The sequence below is a fragment of the Myripristis murdjan genome, chromosome 5, assembly GCF_902150065.1.
Source record: "Myripristis murdjan chromosome 5, fMyrMur1.1, whole genome shotgun sequence".
In the NCBI taxonomy this organism is placed as follows: domain Eukaryota; kingdom Metazoa; phylum Chordata; class Actinopteri; order Holocentriformes; family Holocentridae; genus Myripristis; species Myripristis murdjan.
In genome coordinates, this window is record NC_043984.1 from 21419156 (window position 1) to 21438037 (window position 18882).

General features: G+C 41.7%; 2 protein-coding genes across 4 annotated transcripts; one reads left to right on the forward strand and one right to left on the reverse strand.

Moving 5' to 3' along the window:
* Positions 1–1134: 1134 nt before the first annotated feature.
* On the forward strand, positions 1135–10211 carry nelfcd (negative elongation factor complex member C/D). Of its 3 annotated transcripts, none has more exons than XM_030050882.1 (15): positions 1135–1351; positions 2841–2953; positions 3204–3313; positions 3438–3547; positions 4025–4132; positions 4531–4683; positions 4836–4966; positions 6526–6691; positions 6784–6918; positions 7480–7619; positions 8314–8428; positions 8520–8615; positions 8730–8870; positions 9104–9233; positions 9833–10211. In XM_030050882.1, exons 1-15 carry the CDS (start codon positions 1295–1297, stop codon positions 9865–9867), a joined length of 1740 nt encoding a protein of 579 aa, XP_029906742.1. In that variant the 5' UTR covers positions 1135–1294; the 3' UTR covers positions 9868–10211. The 3 variants fall into 3 exon arrangements, with proteins under 3 accessions (XP_029906742.1, XP_029906744.1, XP_029906743.1); XM_030050884.1 differs by lacking the exon at positions 1135–1351 and adding an exon at positions 2367–2499; XM_030050883.1 differs by lacking the exon at positions 1135–1351 and adding an exon at positions 2499–2630.
* A 935-nt stretch (positions 10212–11146) lies between these two features.
* ctsz (cathepsin Z) lies at positions 11147–14913 on the reverse strand. Its single transcript, XM_030050934.1, has 6 exons — positions 14673–14913; positions 13584–13747; positions 13145–13324; positions 12902–13052; positions 12506–12668; positions 11147–11961 (listed from the first exon to the last, which is right to left on the reverse strand). The coding sequence occupies exons 1-6, from the start codon at positions 14789–14791 to the stop codon at positions 11836–11838; spliced, it is 903 nt and encodes a 300-aa protein (XP_029906794.1). The 5' UTR covers positions 14792–14913; the 3' UTR covers positions 11147–11835.
* Between the last annotated feature and the right edge of the window lie 3969 nt (positions 14914–18882).

Here is an 18882-nt window from a genome sequence, read left to right on the forward strand (position 1 = left end):
TCTGCTGCTCCTGGGATCGCATGGTTACAGCTAACTTTCCATAGCAACAGCAAAACTTTAGTGGTTTGACATCATAAGGTCACCAAGCTTTCTTTTGCTTCCTTTCCTGGCAAGATAAGTTTCATGTGAGTTATAGTCTTACAACAGGGCAGCAGCCATAACAACAGCCTATAACGGCCCAGATTTTCCATCATGTGTACAGGATTTCAGAAATAGTAGCTTCTTCGATTTATCCCGTACTTAAATATTTTTACAAATGAAGTTGAAATTTGATGTAGGTACCTCCCAGGTGTCTGTGTGTGTGTGTGTGTGTGTGTGTGTGTGTGTGTGTGTGTGTGTGTGTGTGTGTGTGTGTGTGTGTGTGTGTGTGTGTGTGTGTACTAGGTATTGCTAATGTTGTAGGGACATAAATCTGTTCACACAATCACAGATAGATAGATAGATAGATAGATAGATAGATAGATAGATATTTTATTCATCCCGCAGGAAATTCATATTTTTTCAGCAGTATCCACAGATTACAGATTAAGTAAATAAAAAAAATAAAAATAAAGAATAAGATCTAAGTACAACAGAATAAGATCTGAGTACAACAGAATAACCTAACCTAAGAATAACCTAAGTACAACCTAGTGTGCAAAAAGCAATGTGCAACAAAGAAAACAGAAAAAAACGTGTGCATGGGTGTATAAAATGTGCATAGAGGTAGGTCAATGTGCAAATTTAGAAGAAATATACAGTATACACATGATAAATAGCAATAAGCAATATAAACACTATAAACAAGGATTATAAAAAGATAGAAATATGAACGATTTAAACAGAAGTATTAACAGTCACTCGCCTCCCTTGACAAAAAGCATGTCCCCATAAGTGAAAATCATTAATTTTAGGGTGAAGACTTGATTTAAAGCTAAGATAACTAGGGTTAGGGTTAGGCAGGTAGTGGTTAGGGTTAAGGTTAGGATAAATCTCCAGGAAATGAATGTAAGTCACTGTAATGTCCTCTGAAGTGATGGAAACACGACTGTGTGTGTGTGTGTGTGTGTGTGTGTGTGTGTGTGTGTGTGTGTGTGTGTGTGTGTGTGTTTGTGGCTCCGGTGGGCGTGGCCTGTGATTGTGACTCGCCGCACTAACGTCTCGCCATTTTCCTGTTGTTAGCTAGCCTAGCATGCTAACAGGCTAACACACTACTAGGAGCATCTTTTAGTCAACCCGCTCAGCGACGGCAGGAGTCACAAAAAAAAAACACACGGCTCGGTTGGTGTAGCTGGCCTGTGACCTTCCCGTCACCATGGACGAGGAGTACTATGGCGCTGCAGGAGACTGGGACGGGACGGAGAGTAACATGGTGAGCTCCCGACTTGTTGCTGCTGTGGACAGACGTTACCCCGGGGGGTCAGGAGGTACCGGGTCCCGCTAGCAGCAGCCCAGGTGCTGGCTGGGACGACCACCCGCTGTCATGGAGATTGTGCTGCTGTAGAGATGGTGCTGCTGTAATATCATGACACGGGGTTGTCCACCGCGTTTAGCCCTGGCTCTGCTGTGTGTGTGGAGTGTGTAATGTGGAGGAGCTACGCAGCAGCTTAGCTCGGAGCTCAAGCTGCTGGTTATTATGCTAGCTAAGTTAGCAACATATCGCTTGGAGGCTTGGAGGAAGTCTCTGATGCTGTATTACACTGAGGCAACACCGTTACTCTGCCGCCTTGTTTATTTTATTAGTTAGGTTGCTCTCATTTGTGTGCCACCACTGTTATCTTTCTTGTGCTTACGGTTTAAAGCACATCCTGAAGCCTTGTAGCACTGGCACAAGTTATCTAATGTTGCTCCCGTACCGACATCTGCACACTGTCTGCAAACAGCAATAAAGTTTGTTTGAATCACGACAAGTCAGTAGACTCAAAACTGAACGCCCATGGGGTTGATTGATTGATTGATTTGAATGATTTATTTATACCTTATTGTCAGCCGGGACTAAACAATTTCGTGCATCAACTGCAGCACCATTTGTGACAACATGTAACAAGAAAGAACTTAGGAAAAGAAACAAAATGAATGCAGACATTTAGATAACATTACAAACACTGAGGATATTACTTAGTGCAGATATTAAGGTGCTTCAGTGTACATTTGATTTGGGATTACACTCCTCATTTAACTTTAGGCTTCACTGATACACAGGGTTGTTTCAGTCCGACCCTGTATGGTTTGATGGCAGCTGCACATGGTTACTGTACAGAACATGGTTAGGTTTAGACCAGGGGTGTCAAACTCGTGCCATGGAGGGCCGAGAGGCTGCAGGTTTTCATTCCAACCAACAACTCCACCAGGTGATTGCACTGATTAGTCCCGCCTCTCTGTTTGGAGGTAGGGTGATCAGTGAAATCACCTGGAGGAGTTGTTGGTTGGAATGAAAACCTGCAGCCTCTCGGCCCTCCATGGCATGAGTTTGACACCCCTGGTTTAGACACTGTTGTAGGCCAGCCTCAGTATGTTGTGGTAGGTTGATTCATAAAGACGTTGTCTGACAGTCTTTGAAGATTTGAAGAAATGCAAGACTGGAAGGAGAACTGGATATGATATGAAGAGCCTCTCAATCATTAATGGGCTGCAGGCTTTTATTCAATCAGGGAAGTGGTGCCCAGCATGTTATTTTGGGAGAAAGCGCACAGTGCAGATCAAGTATATGTGATGCAAAATCTTAGATAGGAAAACTAAATAGAGAAGAATGTAATATTAGGTTTTCTGAGTTGTTTACACTCCAGCACAGTGATTGAAATGTGACCCTCCACTCACTGTTTGTTGCCTGTGTCCAACACTCTGGAAACTCTGTGTTTCAGGAGGACGGTTATGGTGACGCAGAAAGTGATGGAAAAGTCCAGGAAGACTGCCTACAGAAATTCTCCAGTAGGGATTACATTATGGAACCTGCTGTCTTCAACACCCTCAAAACGTACGGCACCTCCTTGTCGTGTGTGTGAAGCGTGTCGACACACTGGGTTGATGTCATTTGGTCCTTCAAGCTCATCATTTTGTTCAAACACATTTTTTTGGTTGAGAATAAGGAGTAATTGGGGGCTTGTTGCACTCTTGAGCCAGATAAGAGGACTAAATGACATCAGCCTATTTAGAGATGACACTTTTAACATGAAGATTGTGAGGTGGATGATAGAAGCTGTTTTTTTTTTATTTTTTTATCACAGGTATTTCCAAGCTGGTGGCTCTCCAGAGCATGTGATCCAGCTCCTCTCTGAAAACTACTCTGCCGTGGCCCAAACTGTAAACCTCCTGGCAGAGTGGCTTATCCAAATGGGTAAGCACCACACTACAGAACTCTGACTTTTAAAGCAAGATCCATGTTTGTGTCGTTCAGATACATTCAATGTTAGTTTTGTCCCTTGTTGGTGGCATTTATAAGTCCTTGGTTTGTATTACAGGCGTAGAGCCCGCTCAGGTCCAGGAGCGTGTGGAAAATCACCTGAAGAGTCTTTTGATAAAGCACTTTGACCCCCAGAAAGCAGACTCCATCTTTACTGTTGAAGGAGAGGTGAGATCTCAGAAATAACATTGAGGGGTAATTTTTACCACACCACAGGAAACCTCAAAATGAGCGCCTCACTCTTCAGGTTTGGTTGTCAAGCTTGATCCATTCTGTACCACCGTTCACCAAGGTGAAGTCTGTGTGTTGTGAACGAACTTCCATCCATTCATCATGAAATCCACAGGATGAGATTTTCTGTGGAATTGGGAAATGATGCAAGTTGACATTTTTAAAAAACAGTTGAGAATAAATGGATTTAAATTCGCCTTTAGCTAACACTTTTCTTATCGTTATTGACTTTTAACCTCTTATTGGTCCATTGTGCTCACTGGTAATGTTTCAGTTGTTTCTCTAGTTTTTGTCACCCTCGTGTCTTGTTTTTATCTGCTCTTCTTTATTTTTGATGTGAAGCACGTTGAGTTGCATCTGTGTCTGAAAAGTGCTCTGTAAGTCATATTATCTATTCTCCTCTGTTTTGTTTAGACTCCGGCCTGGCTGGAACAAATGATAGCCCACACTACATGGAGAGATCTCTTCTACAAGCTGGCTGAGGCTCACCCTGACTGCCTGATGCTCAACTTCACTGTAAAGGTATGATAAACCAAATAGAAAAAAACATTATGCACAACATGTTTTTTGTAAAAGGAACATTGTGCTCTGGCTTGGCTGGAATCAGGACGTCACATACACTGCAAGAAATTGGGTATTGGAGCAGTACTTTGTGTTGTGGCAGTTCATTTTTTATGTTGTGAAGACTGAAAAGATGAAAACTAATCTTTGCGAGGACTTTGTATTAGGCTTGAACAGTTAATAATTTTCCATAAAGGTAAAATTTCTAATGCAAAAATGATCATTCCTAGTGAAATCGTGACTCATATCACAATCACAGCATCTGTAAAATGAATCTCTGTATATTTTTTTTTTAACCAGATTGTTTAGCCCTAGTTTGTTTGTATTGTCATGTTGTAATCTGTTCTGTGTGTGTGTAGCTCATTTCAGATGCAGGGTACCAGGGGGAGATCACCAGTGTATCTACAGCGTGTCAGCAGCTGGAGGTTTTCTCCAGGGTGCTGAGGACGTCTCTGGCCACACTGCTAGACGGAGGAGAGGAGAACCTCGAGAAGAATTTGCCAGAATTTGCTGTGAGGCTTACTCAGCTGTTTTATGAAATATGTTTTATGAAATTTTTAACATGCAGAGAATACATAAAAGATGGCTCGCATATAAGATTGCTTGCTCTCCGTGTCCTGCACGTGATGTAGTTTGCTGAATTATTCCCCTGTGTGTGCTGCAGAAGATGGTGTGTCACGGGGAGCACACCTACCTGTTCGCCCAGGCCATGATGTCCATCCTGGCCCAGGAGGAGCAGGGCGGGTCGGCCATGCGCAGGATCGGCCAGGAGGTGCAGAAGTCAGCACATCAAAGGTACCGTCGCCTCTCCTCCTCTGTTAGCACAGCTCCACCACAATGTCATGCATCAATTGTGTGCTCAGTTAAATGAAAGTCTTTTATTCACTAAAACCCTTTTTACCCCACAAAATGACAAAACCTGCTGCTAAAGTTCAGTGCTCAGTCCATGTCACATGCCCACACCTCCTTGCCTTTTTTCTGTCATGCAAGTGTGACATAAACCCACCCTGACAAGTGAAGTCAGAACAGAAGTCAGACATACCTAATATTATTTGTTGCTGAGTGAAACTTTCTCTTTCTAAAAACCTTCTTGAAATCAACTTCCTCTCAGCTCATAGAGCAATGACTGGGTCATCTTGTCACCTACTGTGTGTTTAATAACATGATAAGGTAACTACTCTGGCTGAACAAAATGCAAAACAAAGTCATACTGCCATTATTTTGACAAATATTACGATTGTGATAGGAGTCACAGTTTTAGTTGGAATGGTAATTTTACATTTCATTTTCACTTAAAAAAGATGCTGGAGTCTAACCCAAACAAGCATGTTAGCATACATCTGGTGAATCTGATTTGTAGGCTGGAGCACCGCAATGCTTCATTCATAACAGTATGATATGAAACATTTCCCCTTTATCAGAAAATTGAGGCTCCTGCGATTTGCATATTGCACTTGCTCATATTGTGATTTTAATAATATTTCAGTTAATTGTTCAGCCCTAGTAACTTCTCATAGAGAAGTGATGATGTGGGAAGTACACTTGTTTGTACACTGCAGGTCTGTTCATGGTCTGGTGCGACGCTGTGGAGCTGAAAGGATTAGTTGATTCATCAATTAGTCATTCGACACAAAAGTAATTGATTAAAATTTTGATAATTGAAGGACTGATTGTTATTTATCACCGATTTCAACCTCACAAATGCTCTGGTTTCTTTGCTTTTCTCCACTTCATATCATTATAAATGAGTATGCTGGGGTTTTTTTTGCTACTGGTTAGACTAAGTAAGCAATTTATTTATTTATTTATTTTCTATTTTTTTGCAGGTTTTCACATCATCAATTATTGCTTTCATTAATTATGTCATTCATCCTGCTACTTTTATACATTTTTACAGTGCACATACAAAACAAAACAAAAATGGACAAAAGACAATAAAATAAAAAATACAAAATACAAATACACCTCAAGGTTCATACTACAGATGCGAGACAAAGCAACAACAGTACAAAAACAAAAAGAAACAATAACGATATCCATGAGCAAAAAAAAAAAAAAAGTAAGCAATTTTAAAGTGCCACTTAGAGCTCTGGAAACTTGTGATAGACATTTATTATTAATTGCAAAACTTTAGAAGCAGAATGATTAATGTGAAAAGTATGAATTGATAATGAACCCGCTCACTAGTTGCACCAGGCCACTCCTGTCTATGAGGCTGACTGTGAGTCGCCTCCTCCATGGGATCGACCTGTACTGCAGTTCTCCTGGGTGGCACGTGTATAAGAATTTTCAGCAGAGACGCACACTTCCATGATGTGTTGTTACTAACTCTATGGATCTGTGTCATATTTCAGAGGTCACGATGCCAGCCAGATAACACTTGCGTTGGGTACAGCAGCAGCCTACCCTCGAGCCTGCCAAGCCCTGGGCGCCATGTTGTCCAAAGGAGCTCTCAATCCTGCCGATATCACGGTTCTCTTCAAGATGTTCAGCAGCATGGACCCACCACCCGTGGAGCTGGTGAGAACGGACCACCATGGACCATGTTTACACTAATCATGCGTTAATCAGTACATTATTTATTTTTATTTGTTTGTTTTTTCACCCTTCAGATCCGAGTGCCTGCCTTTTTGGACTTGTTCATGCAGTCGCTGTTCAAGCCAGGCTCAAAGATCAACCAGGACCACAAACACAAATATATTCACATCTTGGCCTATGCTGCCAGCGTGGTTGAGACATGGAAAAAGGTATGGAGAGCAGGCATGCATTCAAATTTGCAGTGTAGATGATGACTGTGTGTGTGTGTACACTGGTAACTACATCTGATTTAGCTGGTGCTTCCTTGTTTGCAGTGTTGGCAGGTAGTCGAACAAAACTCCACTGTCAGTTTTTCAGTATTCATCCTCTGTTAGTCAGCTGGTTAAGGCATGTATTTATAGGCTAAGTATTTCCTTGATACTTTGAATAGTTGTTTGTTTCCTTCTTGGCACCTGGTTCAACTACTTTCTGCATTTCCTTTGAGATGTATTCTCTCGTATACCCAAGAGACTGTGTGGCCACCACGTCTCTCACATTTGACTCACTCTGCACAGGTGTAGCTCTTTACACATGCCACTCCAGACTCAGGTTTCATTCCTTTTTCACAGTGTCATTTGAAAAACGTTGGCTATGTTTACTCTTGGTTTTAAAGAACGAGTAAGCAGGCTATAATTCCATTGTATTCATTGTATAGTTGTGAGTGGAGTTTGAGAGTAGTTTCTGCAACACTGCCTCTGACACGTTGCACCTCTGTTTCCATTAATTCCCAGAACAAGCGAGTTAACATCAACAAAGATGAGCTGAAGTCCACGTCCAAGGCCATAGAGACTGTGCACAACCTGTGCTGCAACGAGAACAAAGGGGCCACAGAGCTGGTGGCTGAGCTCAGTACTCTGTACCAGTGCATCCGGTGAGATCTTCAATGTCTCATTTTCCACAAAGCTCGCTACACAAGGGAAGGTAGTGTTAAAGGAGATTATTAATTCATTGTATACCCAAAACAACAGGTCAGTGATATTACAGATTTCCCTTGACTGCCTCCACAGATACTGGCTGTGAATGCAACAATGTAAATACCTTTTTATTTTAATCTTCTCATGGCCACTGCGCATATTCATGACCCCTAGAGAAAGAAGCCTATTGGATTGGTGACCCATAATATTTCCTGTAGGGCCAATAATAGGCTAATTCCAATCTTCTCAAATTTGTTTTATAGGATCTAGTTTCATATAAAACTAATAATACAGCTCAGTCCCAAAAAGCACTCATTTACAGATGACTGGGGTAGAATCTCACACTCTACTGGAGTGTTAAACCAGTAGTAAATCATTTTGATTAAGTGACAACAGCATTCACATGCATTACATGTAAAATAAGTTGTGGTCTTGGACAGTTCGATCCAACACGGTCAGAGTGATAATTTCACATCTGACAGGGAGTGAATTGAGGGCAACTTTGTGTGCTGAAATATTTTGTACCCACAGTTGACCCAGTTTCTCCTCCCCATCCCCTGCATAATCACCCTTGGTATTGTCGTTGAAAGTTTGAGAACCGATGCTACACAGTCAGATCTTACTCAACAGCATGAGTGTTTCTCTGCTCAGGTTCCCGGTTGTTGCTATGGGTGTTTTGAAGTGGGTAGATTGGACGGTGTCTGAGCCTCGGTACTTCCAGCTCCAAACAGACCACACTCCAGTCCACTTAGCACTGCTGGACGAGGTCGGTGGTTACCACTGGATTTATCAAATATATACTCATTTGATAGAAAGAACACATTTAAATTTGAACACTACCTTCTTCTCCACTGCAGATATGCACGTGTCACCAGCTGCTGCACCCACAAGTTCTCCAGCTGCTCATCAAGCTTTTTGAGACAGAGCACTCGCAGCTAGACGTCATGGAGCAGGTGTGTGTGTGGATTTGTGAAACTAATACTTGTTGCTCCCCTTTTCACTGGGAATAGATAGCTCACAACACTTGAGCTGTAACTAGACTGTGTCCGTTGTGTCCCCCCCCCCAGCTGGAGCTGAAGAAGACCCTGCTGGACCGAATGGTTCATCTGCTGAGTCGTGGCTACGTCCTTCCTGTTGTTAGTTACATCCGCAAGTGTTTGGAGAAACTCAACACGGACATTTCACTTATTCGATACTTTGTCACTGAGGTAACAGCTGCTCATGCCCTTGTCCTGTGGTAATATAGGCTACTTAATAAATAACAAAATTCAGGGAAAAAAGAATGATCTCAGACCTCGATCACAAACATTTGAAAAGGGAAGACTGTTTTAGATTTCAGATAAACCTCAGCAAATCTATTTTTGACTCATTTATAGTGTGCTGGTGGTATTTATCAAATTCACATGCTTTCTGCCTTTACTGTGTGATGTGTCTCTGGAAGGTGCTGGATGTGATTGCCCCTCCCTACACGTCAGATTTTGTACAGCTCTTCCTGCCCATCCTGGAGAACGATAGCATTGCAGGCACAATCCGCACCGAGGGAGAACACGATCCTGTTGCTGAGTTCATAGGTAAGTTTCATTTTTATGTCAAGAGTCAAGCTAAATGCACTAACAACCATGTTTCTACCCAGAATAAAATTTCCAGTACAGATTAAAATACATATAGAAAGAAGGTGAGCAGTCATTTTATTTTGAAGGCTGTAATGTTGCTTTGAAAATTCAAGCAAAGAACTTATTACAGAGGGAAAACGTGCAGCTGTGACATACGTATCCTAATGAGTTCTGTTCCATAACCTATTCAGAGGGCTTTATTAACATACAGTTGACTGTCATGTATAATTTAGGGTGGGGTTACTAAGGCGGAGATGCTCACCATCAAATTGGCTGATGTGTTTTCCCTATTTTCCAAACAAATCCCAGTTAGCAAACTGGGATTCCAGCGCTTTTATTGTTCGTTTTAATTTTGTATTTCCAATCAGGGTTTGACCTACATGTTATTTCTTTATTAGAGATGTGCAAATACACAAGAATAAGTGGGTTCTTTGTTTTATGAATTAAAATGGGTTAGAGAAAAAAAATACAATTTGTATAAATGTTTCCTAAATCTGTTTAAATATAGAAATAGGACCTCTAAGTATCCTTCTCTCCCTATGATTTCACTTTTCCAGCTCATTGCAAGTCAAACTTCATCATGATTAACTGAGGTGGAGAGGACACTGGGGACTTGGTTGCTTCAGATTGTCCCAGGAGGATTTGGTAGAGACAGAAGCCCGGGTACTCGTCATGAGCCAATTCTTTACCTCGTGCTGGACCTGGGAACAGATGACAGACTGTCCCTTTTCACACAGTGAATTTAAATTTATTTGTAGTGAGGCTGCACAAACTCAGATGACAGGATTGGCGTGATACTAAGGTATTGAAAAGGACTTGTTGAAGGTAAAGCCTCTTAAAATGCAGCTACATGTTTTTTGTTTCAAGTGTATATTTGAGTTTTCTATATTTTATATGTTGGTTCAGGCTGTTTTAAAATAAAGCAAAACACACTGAGTTGCAGCTCTTGAATTTTATGTAAACATTAAGATACTTAATGTTTAATGGTCTTACGATGGACATGCCTAAAGGACTTCATACATTGAACTGGTTGCCCTTCTCAGAGAGATAAACTGAGATTAAATATGATCACACAGAGGTGCTGAAATAGAAATCCAGGCCAGTTGGTATTTCTAAATGCTGGACATAATTTGAAAAAGACTGCAGCTCTGTGCCAACCAGCTTGATGTTTACACATCTGATAGAAGGGCATGAGTGCACACTATAAGTATGTTGGAGGTATATATTAAGCTCCTTGTAAACAAGTTCAGATGCAGTTAGTCTCTAACTACAGCGGCTAAATAGAGGAGGGCAATGAGACTGGGTTTCCATTTCATCTGTCAACTTCCTAGTATGTTTGGGAGGCCAACAACCATAGCAAATATTGAGAAGCTCTCAGAGGACATGTTCTGTAAAAAGAAATCAACTCCGCAGCCCCAACATCTCTATAAGCTGTTCCAATGTTTTTACATTTCTCATTAAGCTGCAGACAGGTTTACCAGTTACATGTCAGATGCTGATGGTGAAGGCATTTATCCCACTTAGCTTTGATGTTTCCCCATTTATCATCTAACGTAAGTGTTGACACCACTGGAAATGATGTAGTGTGTTTGTCTCAAACACAGCGTTCCAGAGGAGGGCTCCACAAAGCAGGATTAACAAGTTAGCCAGATTACTTAAATACAGTGCACATCTCATCTGAAGAAATCTCATCAACAGTGAAATTATGTTCATCAGCACAGTTTAATAAAATTTTACTCACTGATTGATTTGCAGGTTATTATGAAATACATGTGTAGCTTGTTCATAATGTGGTGACAAAGTGAAGCAGCTTATCCGCACATCCATAGAAGGCACACAGGCACAGATGCCTGACGCTGACATCAGTTTTTTCTTTCTACAAATTTAAGGGTGGAGTGCAAGATCATTGTCAACACAATGACTCTACAATACTGTCAGAAATATTCTCAGAGCAGTGCAGGACACATGACAGGAACAGTGTTTTTTGGCTGAGTAGTGTCAGTATAGATATACTGATAATTTAAATTTTCAAAGAAAAAAAAAGACTGGCATGAAAAGCTGTGTGTTGTATCACCCATCCTTAGAACACAGTTGTTTTTTTTTTTAGAAGATAATAATCCCCATCCTATGAAGCAGTAAAAGCATCTATTATGGCTGTTTGGCATGCAGTCGTTGAATTTTGCTATGGCAAAGAAAATAATGATAATAATCACTTCTTTCACTGATATGACATTCAACATTTTAGGCTGTTTCAGCCTACACACTTCCCATGGTAAATGAGAGGAAATTCACAGTCCACAACATCCTCGCGTAAGTGCGACTGAAGTCTAATGCATAACCAGTGGGAAGTCCTTGGCATTTAAATTTGAAAATCCCTGATCACATGCTAATAATGGCAAAATCTAAAATACAATAGCTCTGTATTTATTCCCTTTTCTAAAGTACACATTGCGGAGCAGGGCACCCATTATAAAAAGAATTCTTCTGCCTGAGATAGAAGACATACCATTACACAGTGTAAAGTGACAGCCTCTGGTCCAGATGGAGGCACCTGGCTCCTCTACAGGTAGGCCTTAGGCACAATTGGGTCTCCGTACATACAGTCCTCCTCCAGAGCCAAGTTGTATTTGCTTCCACTTCCTCCCTTGTAGGCGCTGGTCACGATCCTAAGCCAGCCCTTCTCACCCTGAGGGGAGGAGAAAATGCAGAAGAAGAAGGGACTGAGTTTATACACAGAACCGAGAACTGAGTACAACTTTCTTGCACTTACAGGGTTTTACACAAAGCCACATAAAGTTCTCCATACTTCTTGCATCACCGGCCAATTATCCTGACTTTGAACTGTGTTATTACATTGTTTACGTATTTTATGCAGTTAGATTACAGATGCATAAAATGTGGTCAGCTCAATATCAGAAACATCCATACCACAATAAAAAAGTGAAAACATCTTTTTTTTTTTCCTTATCACAAACTGAGTGGAAAAGCTCAGAGAGATGAACAGTAGGTTGTGTGTCAGCTAAATGTCAATTTCAACTTCTTTCCGTTTGTCATTTTTACAATCAAAAGCAGAGGAATTACTTTTATTGTGTGTTGCACTGGAAGGAGAGATCCCCTGCAAACCACACTGTTCAGGGAAGCACAAAACCTAGAACAAAAATCTTCCTCTAGGGCAGAGCCTTCCTGACAGCCTTTTCTATTCTGGCCACCTTACTTTGATAAGGACTTACCCACGGCTCTCCCCAGGAGTTGCGCACAATCCAGTATTCAACACCATCCTCTACTCCCCATCCTGCCACAGACACGATGTGGTTGATGAAAGGATCCTCCGAATATTCAGAGTACAGACCACCAGTGTACGCGTCCAGCTTGTCTGTTGCCATGATCCCACAGCTAAAGGAAATAAATGCCGCCTGTTAGTTCCTCCTCTGTCTGACTAATGATAATGTTGTGTTGAGTTGCAATGAAAACCTGCAGAGACACAGCGCTTGATGCCACATGGTTACAGACTAGTGGTGGACTGGGTTAGACTCCCCTAAAACTGAAACCCAAGTCTCTTCTACCGTGGGAATGAAAGGGACATCGGATACCTATTATCCTTTTCCTTATTAAAAAAGGCTGAGCACCTGATCGGTCCTCCAGCGTAGATCTCTGCCATCATCTTCTCCCTCCCGCTAACGGATCCAAAGTCCCCCACTTTCCACAGGGTGTAGTTCTTCACGATGTTACACTTCCCGAAAGTGGTGCAGGTCCCACACTCGTTGAAAGGTCTGCACTCTAACAAGAGGGGGAAAGAATATCTACGGTGTTGACTTTGAAAAATGCAAGTGATCACAACCAAGTATTGCTTTATTCTGAAGGAAACTCACTTTGGTCTTTAGCCTGATAGTTGTTGCAGGTCTCATCTGGGATTCCATGTTTGTTGGCGTATTCCCAAACACCAGAGTGGTCTCCTCCGTGGCAGCTACCGGCATCACCGCAGTCAATCACATGCTGGACGGAGAGATATGCTGATGGCCACGCTCCTTTCCGCTTTATGTTGATGCGATCTGGCAAGAGAGCAAGCTCAGACATTGAGTGCAAACAATATAGAGAGAAAAAAAGAGACGGAGGGAGGGAGGGAGGTATAAAAGTCCTTTCTGTCTCGGGCACTTATGAGGAAGTTAAAACCACTTTCTTTATATAACAGCATGTGATTGACTAGTCATGTGAGGATCTGTAGATCAGCAAAATGCACAAACAACACAGCAGGGAGGAATGATTTGAGAGGTTTTGAAATGCCTGATGGGGAAGCTAAACCAGTCATACCCGCCATTGCGCTGGTGCTGCCATGGGCCCAGCAGGAGCCGCAGTACTGAGGAATGTGCTGGTTGCGGGTTGTGCTGACATAGTTGGTGCCATTGATGTTCCTCCAGTCCCAGGACTTGGGCAGATCAGAAATGTTCAAATATTCATGAGGACGAGGTTGGGTCCTGTGTGAGGAGACAATCACAGATTCAGCTTCAGTGCATACACACATGTGAGAGAAGCCTGGGAAAACACTTCACTCATCTCTCTCAGGAGTTGATAAAAGGGAGGTAGAGATTACTTTTAAACAAATCTTGAGTGAAAAGTTGGATTACATCATCACTGAGACACGTCATACATTTGGTTTCGGTTCAGGTGGGATCAGAAAGTTGCAAGAGGTTATTTTCCCAGATTCTGTTTCACTTTCTCTCCAAAAATTAGGATTCAGGCTCTCAGCAGACTGTAAAAGCTGTACACACACACACCTGCTCTGAAGTACAATCACCAAAAATGACAGAGGTGGGCAGACAAAACCACTAAATGCCACTGGTGGTCCTCCCCTGGGTGTTATTAGGCCTCAGCACCCCGGTGCCTTCACACTGTTAGGGTGCCGATACATGCGCTGTTTACTTCCGCAATGTGTGAGGCATTGTCTCGTGATGTTTTTACACTGGTGACAAGGAAGTTTCACCTCCACAGACATAACTCTCAAACTGGGTTTAGGAGAAAGAATCACAATTTCATAGAGGTTTGGAGTTTACACTCGGTTATTTCAACACAACGGTGAGCCAGTTTTTCTGAGCAAATTCACTAAAGTCTCCCTGCTTGATAAATATCATCTGGCTTTAAGCTCCACATGTGTTTAGCTGATAAGGCACATTTTGGTGTTTAGAAATCGCTCACAGCCTGGAGTTTGAGATAAAGCAGTGCACACGCTGTGAGCCTTTAGCTGCTCGTCGGGTTGTTTAGCTAACCCTAAACAAGCTAGCCGGGTCACTTGTTACCGAGCTGTGCTCTGCTCTTAACCCCAGCTGCGGGTTGTATCTCACGGCGAGCCGCTGCTACAGACACAGGCAGCCGAGCGGAGAGCGAGAGAGAGAAAAAACTCACTTGAGTCCGGAGCCGTTGTTCTTGGACGAGCGGACGTAGCACGGCTGCTTCTCGTTGAAGTAAAGTCCGGCTAACACGCCGGGCAGCACGAGCACGAACAGGAGGAACGCGCGCGCCATCACGCAGCAGAGGCGACCTTTCCCGGGATGAAGCTGCTCGGTTACCGGAGACAGGTAACAGGTGAGCGGCTGGCGGCTAGTGGTGTCTGCGGCGGGACAGGAGATCTTAACTGAGCCGGTGTGACTCTCCGCCCCGAGCCGACCCGGCCCGCCGGTCACGTGATCCCTTCAAAACGTCACGCGCACAGACGAGCACACAGGAGGCGATAGGAATAAAAACCAAACAAGTACCCATCAATATATATCTCCAATAAATCAATATTTCTCCACATTTTCAGATGCTGAACACAAGTGTAATCTCTGCAATGATGAGCCTGAATCTTTAACGCTTTGAAACTAATTTAACTAATAAAACTGAAAAATGTCATTACTTAGTTTGGACACGATAAATCTAACACTGATTACATGGTAAACTTATTGATTCTATATGGTGAAGGTCATATAGCAGTCTACCACACCGTGTGATAGCCCACTGTAATATGTTACTTATCATATCTATATGGTAAATTTCATATACATAAAGCCAGAATTTCAAAGGTTACCCCCAATTTCATTGCTTTTTAAAATTTGAATTTAAAGCATGTGTGTGTGTGTGTGTGTGTGTGTGTGTGTGTGTGTGTGTGTGTGTGTGTATAGCTAAATAAATCTATATATGAGACTTATAAACAATTAACATCTATTTTTCCCCAAGATTGTTGTTTATTAGAATTTTTTTATTTATCTTAATTTATACTTACTTAGTTATACTTAACTTATGTTGAGCGCATGGCTGAAGTATTTGTATATATGTCCTTTCAATAAAGATTTTTTTTTTTTTTTAAGAGAAAAGCTTAGAGGAAGTGAGTTTTAATATCTGATTAAATTCACTATTCCTTGTGCAAAGTTGTTTTATTCACAAACAGAAATTGTCTGAATCAATATCAAGATTTCACATTTTCTGCTAGAGCTGAACTGTCGACTCAAATCTACCAGTCTATTGAACAGCAAAACAAGTAACAACAAGCTGCTGGGACATTACAGAACCTGTTTCCATGAATCATCTCGCTATATTTGTCCTATAGGTGCACTCCTGTGTTTTGTATGTGCTGTTATTGTTGACCTGGATGTTTGTATATTATCCTGTTGTTGATATAAATAAAAATAAAGTAAAATAAGGTTTTCTCTGTTCTAATATTATCTGAGAAAAACAAACAAACATTTGCACATGAGCGGGCAGTCCCAAACGGATTTCCAGCTCCGCTGAAGCCGCAGCTTTCATTCATCACAACCTGAGGTTCATCATTCAGTAAGAAACACGACCCCGTCTGTGTGTGTGTGTGTGTGTGTGTGTGTGTGTGTGTGTGTGTCAGTATGTTTCTATTTCTGAACCCAAACTGCTGCCCGCCGCGGCTGACAGGTGTCCTGCCGCGGGAGCGCGCACACAGTCAGGTCAACAAACAATGCTGACACTGAGCTCTACATGCACTGTTCTAATGTATTTCAATAATAAGTATTTTATGTAACATTTGATGCATAATTAAAGAGGGAGGCAAGTCACAAATATGACTGACATGTTGTAAAGCAGCCAAATCAGTGTTTGTGATTTCTAATGATTTCACAGAGCAATGACTCTGGAAACACTGGGGCCACGGCATCCCCATTCTCTGACCAGAGCTTGATATGAGTTTTAGAGTGAACAAGGCTGTATAGAGGGATCTCAGTGACCAAAATGTGTTTTTTTTTTTTTTTTTTCTCTTTTCTTTGTAGTTATTTGACAAAGTTGGCTCATTTTGAGCCTCTTGCCTTTGCAGAACACGGTCTATGAAGATAATACTGCGTGAAACATGTTTATCTTTTCTTAGTGATTTTAAGTTTGTACTGTTTAATTTCTTCAGTGAATTCTTTTTATTGTGCAGTATGAGACGGGCATGCATTACAACCATAAAAACTAAATTTTGTGACAAATGTCCTTGACTGAGCGCTGTCCACTTACTGTCACTTTAAGTTCATTCTGTGTACATGTCCAGTATGTATGGACCAACTGGACTTGGGATTAAGCTGTGAATCTGTTAACACAAGATGTTGAGAAACACAGCAGTTTGCCTCAGTAATTATTAAACTGGAGGCCGCAGCAGTTGGCCAACGACCTGTTCACTCCAGATTTCATGCAAGATCCACTGAGACCGGGCCAAGGAACAGCGGCTCAAGTCACTTGCCAGCTGATTAAATTAAAAACAGCAGAGGATCACTTGGCCTGGGTCACTGACTGTTTATTGTGGCCCTTATAACCATGAAATCTGCTGAATGAGAGAGCCCATTCTCCTCTAATTACCCATCCAGCTCTTGATCTTTGACATCCTAACCCACCTCTAAACCCCTGCACGGCCACCAGGACGGTTTCCACGTTCTGCCAGCCCTGGACTCTCATCTCATGATCACTTTTTTCACCTGAAATCCAAAGATACAGGAGGGGCAGAAAGCCTGTCTGCTCCTGTGTCTGAAGCTTGCAGTCTACTGCTCACATAAAACACTGACTCGGCTGGTTCTGTTCGAGTTTATGTCCGTGATTCAAATGCAATCAATTTAACACTGTGAGCTTTTTCCCAGCTTTTATAACAACCTGACAGAGCATTTACGGCACTGATGACTGAGGCATAAAACCGGGGCTGACACAAGGGTCACGTTAGGTAGGTTACAACTTCTGGAGTGGACTGCTTCACCAACACACTGACATCCAATGGCACTACTTTTATTGAAGGGCAAACTGATTGTCACATGAGTGGAAAAAAAAAACAATTACATTTGAGATGCATTTTGTTTATCTGAATACTTTGTGCCCAGCTTTATCAACAACAGATCAAGAAGTCTGTGTTTTATGAGTGTGTTGCACTGACAAAAAAAAAAAAAAAAAAAAAATTGCTAGTCAATAATCAGACACCATTATGAAACTACACTCCTGATCAAAATTTTAAGACCAACAATTTACATTTTGCACTGTTGGATCTTAAAAAGGTTCTAAGTAGAGCTTCAAAATGCAAAAGGAAGAAATGGGAGTGAGACAAAAAAAAAAAAATGAGTAAGCAATTTTTTGCAAACAACCATTAAACTGAAATAGGCTGGTCATCAGCTGATCAAAAGTTTAAGACCATATCTCAAAAAAAAAAAAAAAAAAAAAAAACTAAAATAGAAATAAAATTTTCAAAAAAAGGACTCAGTAATGAGTAGCTGCACCATTCTTGTTAATCACCTCAAAAATTTGTTTCAGCATGCTTGATGCTAATGTTTCCAGGAGGCTAGTGGGAATGTTGCTCCAAGTGGTGAAGATGGCTTCACGGTGTCCAATTTTGTAAACTTATGGGACTGCAGTTGGCACCAGTGACAAGCTTAATTTGGGCCGAGGATCGTCCCGTGTCTTGACGGACAGCCAATTGGATCCTCCGGCTCAGGGCCGGTGAAATGTTTTTGGGTCTACCACTTGACTTTTTTGTTCCATAACCCTCAGGATCTTTTAAGAAGTTTAAAATGACTGTCTTACTGCATCCAACCTCAGCAGCAATGGCACGCTGCGAGAGGCCTTGCTTATGCAGCTCAACACTCCGACCGTGTTCGAGGAGAAAAAGCTTTTTTGCCTTTGCCATCAGGAGGTCATGACAGTGTGGATACCTGACAGAAAATGACACTGACTCCACATTTTTGCAAAGATTTGGGCTTTTAAAGGCTGTGATCTTAAACTTTTGATCAGCTGATGAACAGCCTATTTCAGTTTAATGGTTGTTTGCAATAAATTGCTTACTCAATTTTTTTTTGTCTCACTCCCATTTCTTCTTTTTTCATTTTGAAGCTCTACTTAGAACCTTCTTAAAATCCAACAGTGCAAAATGTAAATTCTTGCCATTTTTCAACTGGTCTTAAAATTTTGATCAGGAGTGTATTAAAACAGCTGTAAGCACTGGCCTATTGTAAGCAGTTGTAGGTCCCCAGTTTGGCTCAGAGATCACAGCTGCGTCATGTGCACTCAGTCTTACCGTACAGAGAATGAACACAGAGTGGTACCAAAAATCAAGCTTCAATGATCCAGATTAATTATTTTCCACAAGGGGCGACACAGCAAG

Bases quoted from the DNA above. Each gene is read 5' to 3' on its own strand.
- nelfcd (XM_030050882.1), top strand. From the start codon at position 1,295: ATGGACGAGGAGTACTATGGCGCTGCAGGAGACTGGGACGGGACGGAG. The intron at 3,314-3,437 runs GTAAGCACCACA...TTTGTATTACAG, and splicing joins AGAGTGGCTTATCCAAATGG to GCGTAGAGCCCGCTCAGGTC. The intron at 7,620-8,313 runs GTGAGATCTTCA...TTCTCTGCTCAG, and splicing joins ACTCTGTACCAGTGCATCCG to GTTCCCGGTTGTTGCTATGG.
- ctsz (XM_030050934.1), bottom strand. From the start codon at position 14,791: ATGGCGCGCGCGTTCCTCCTGTTCGTGCTCGTGCTGCCCGGCGTGTTA. The intron at 13,053-13,144 runs GTGAGTTTCCTT...CCCTCTTGTTAG, and splicing joins CTATCAGGCTAAAGACCAAA to AGTGCAGACCTTTCAACGAG. The intron at 11,962-12,505 runs GTAAGTCCTTAT...TCCTCCCCTCAG, and splicing joins ACTCCTGGGGAGAGCCGTGG to GGTGAGAAGGGCTGGCTTAG.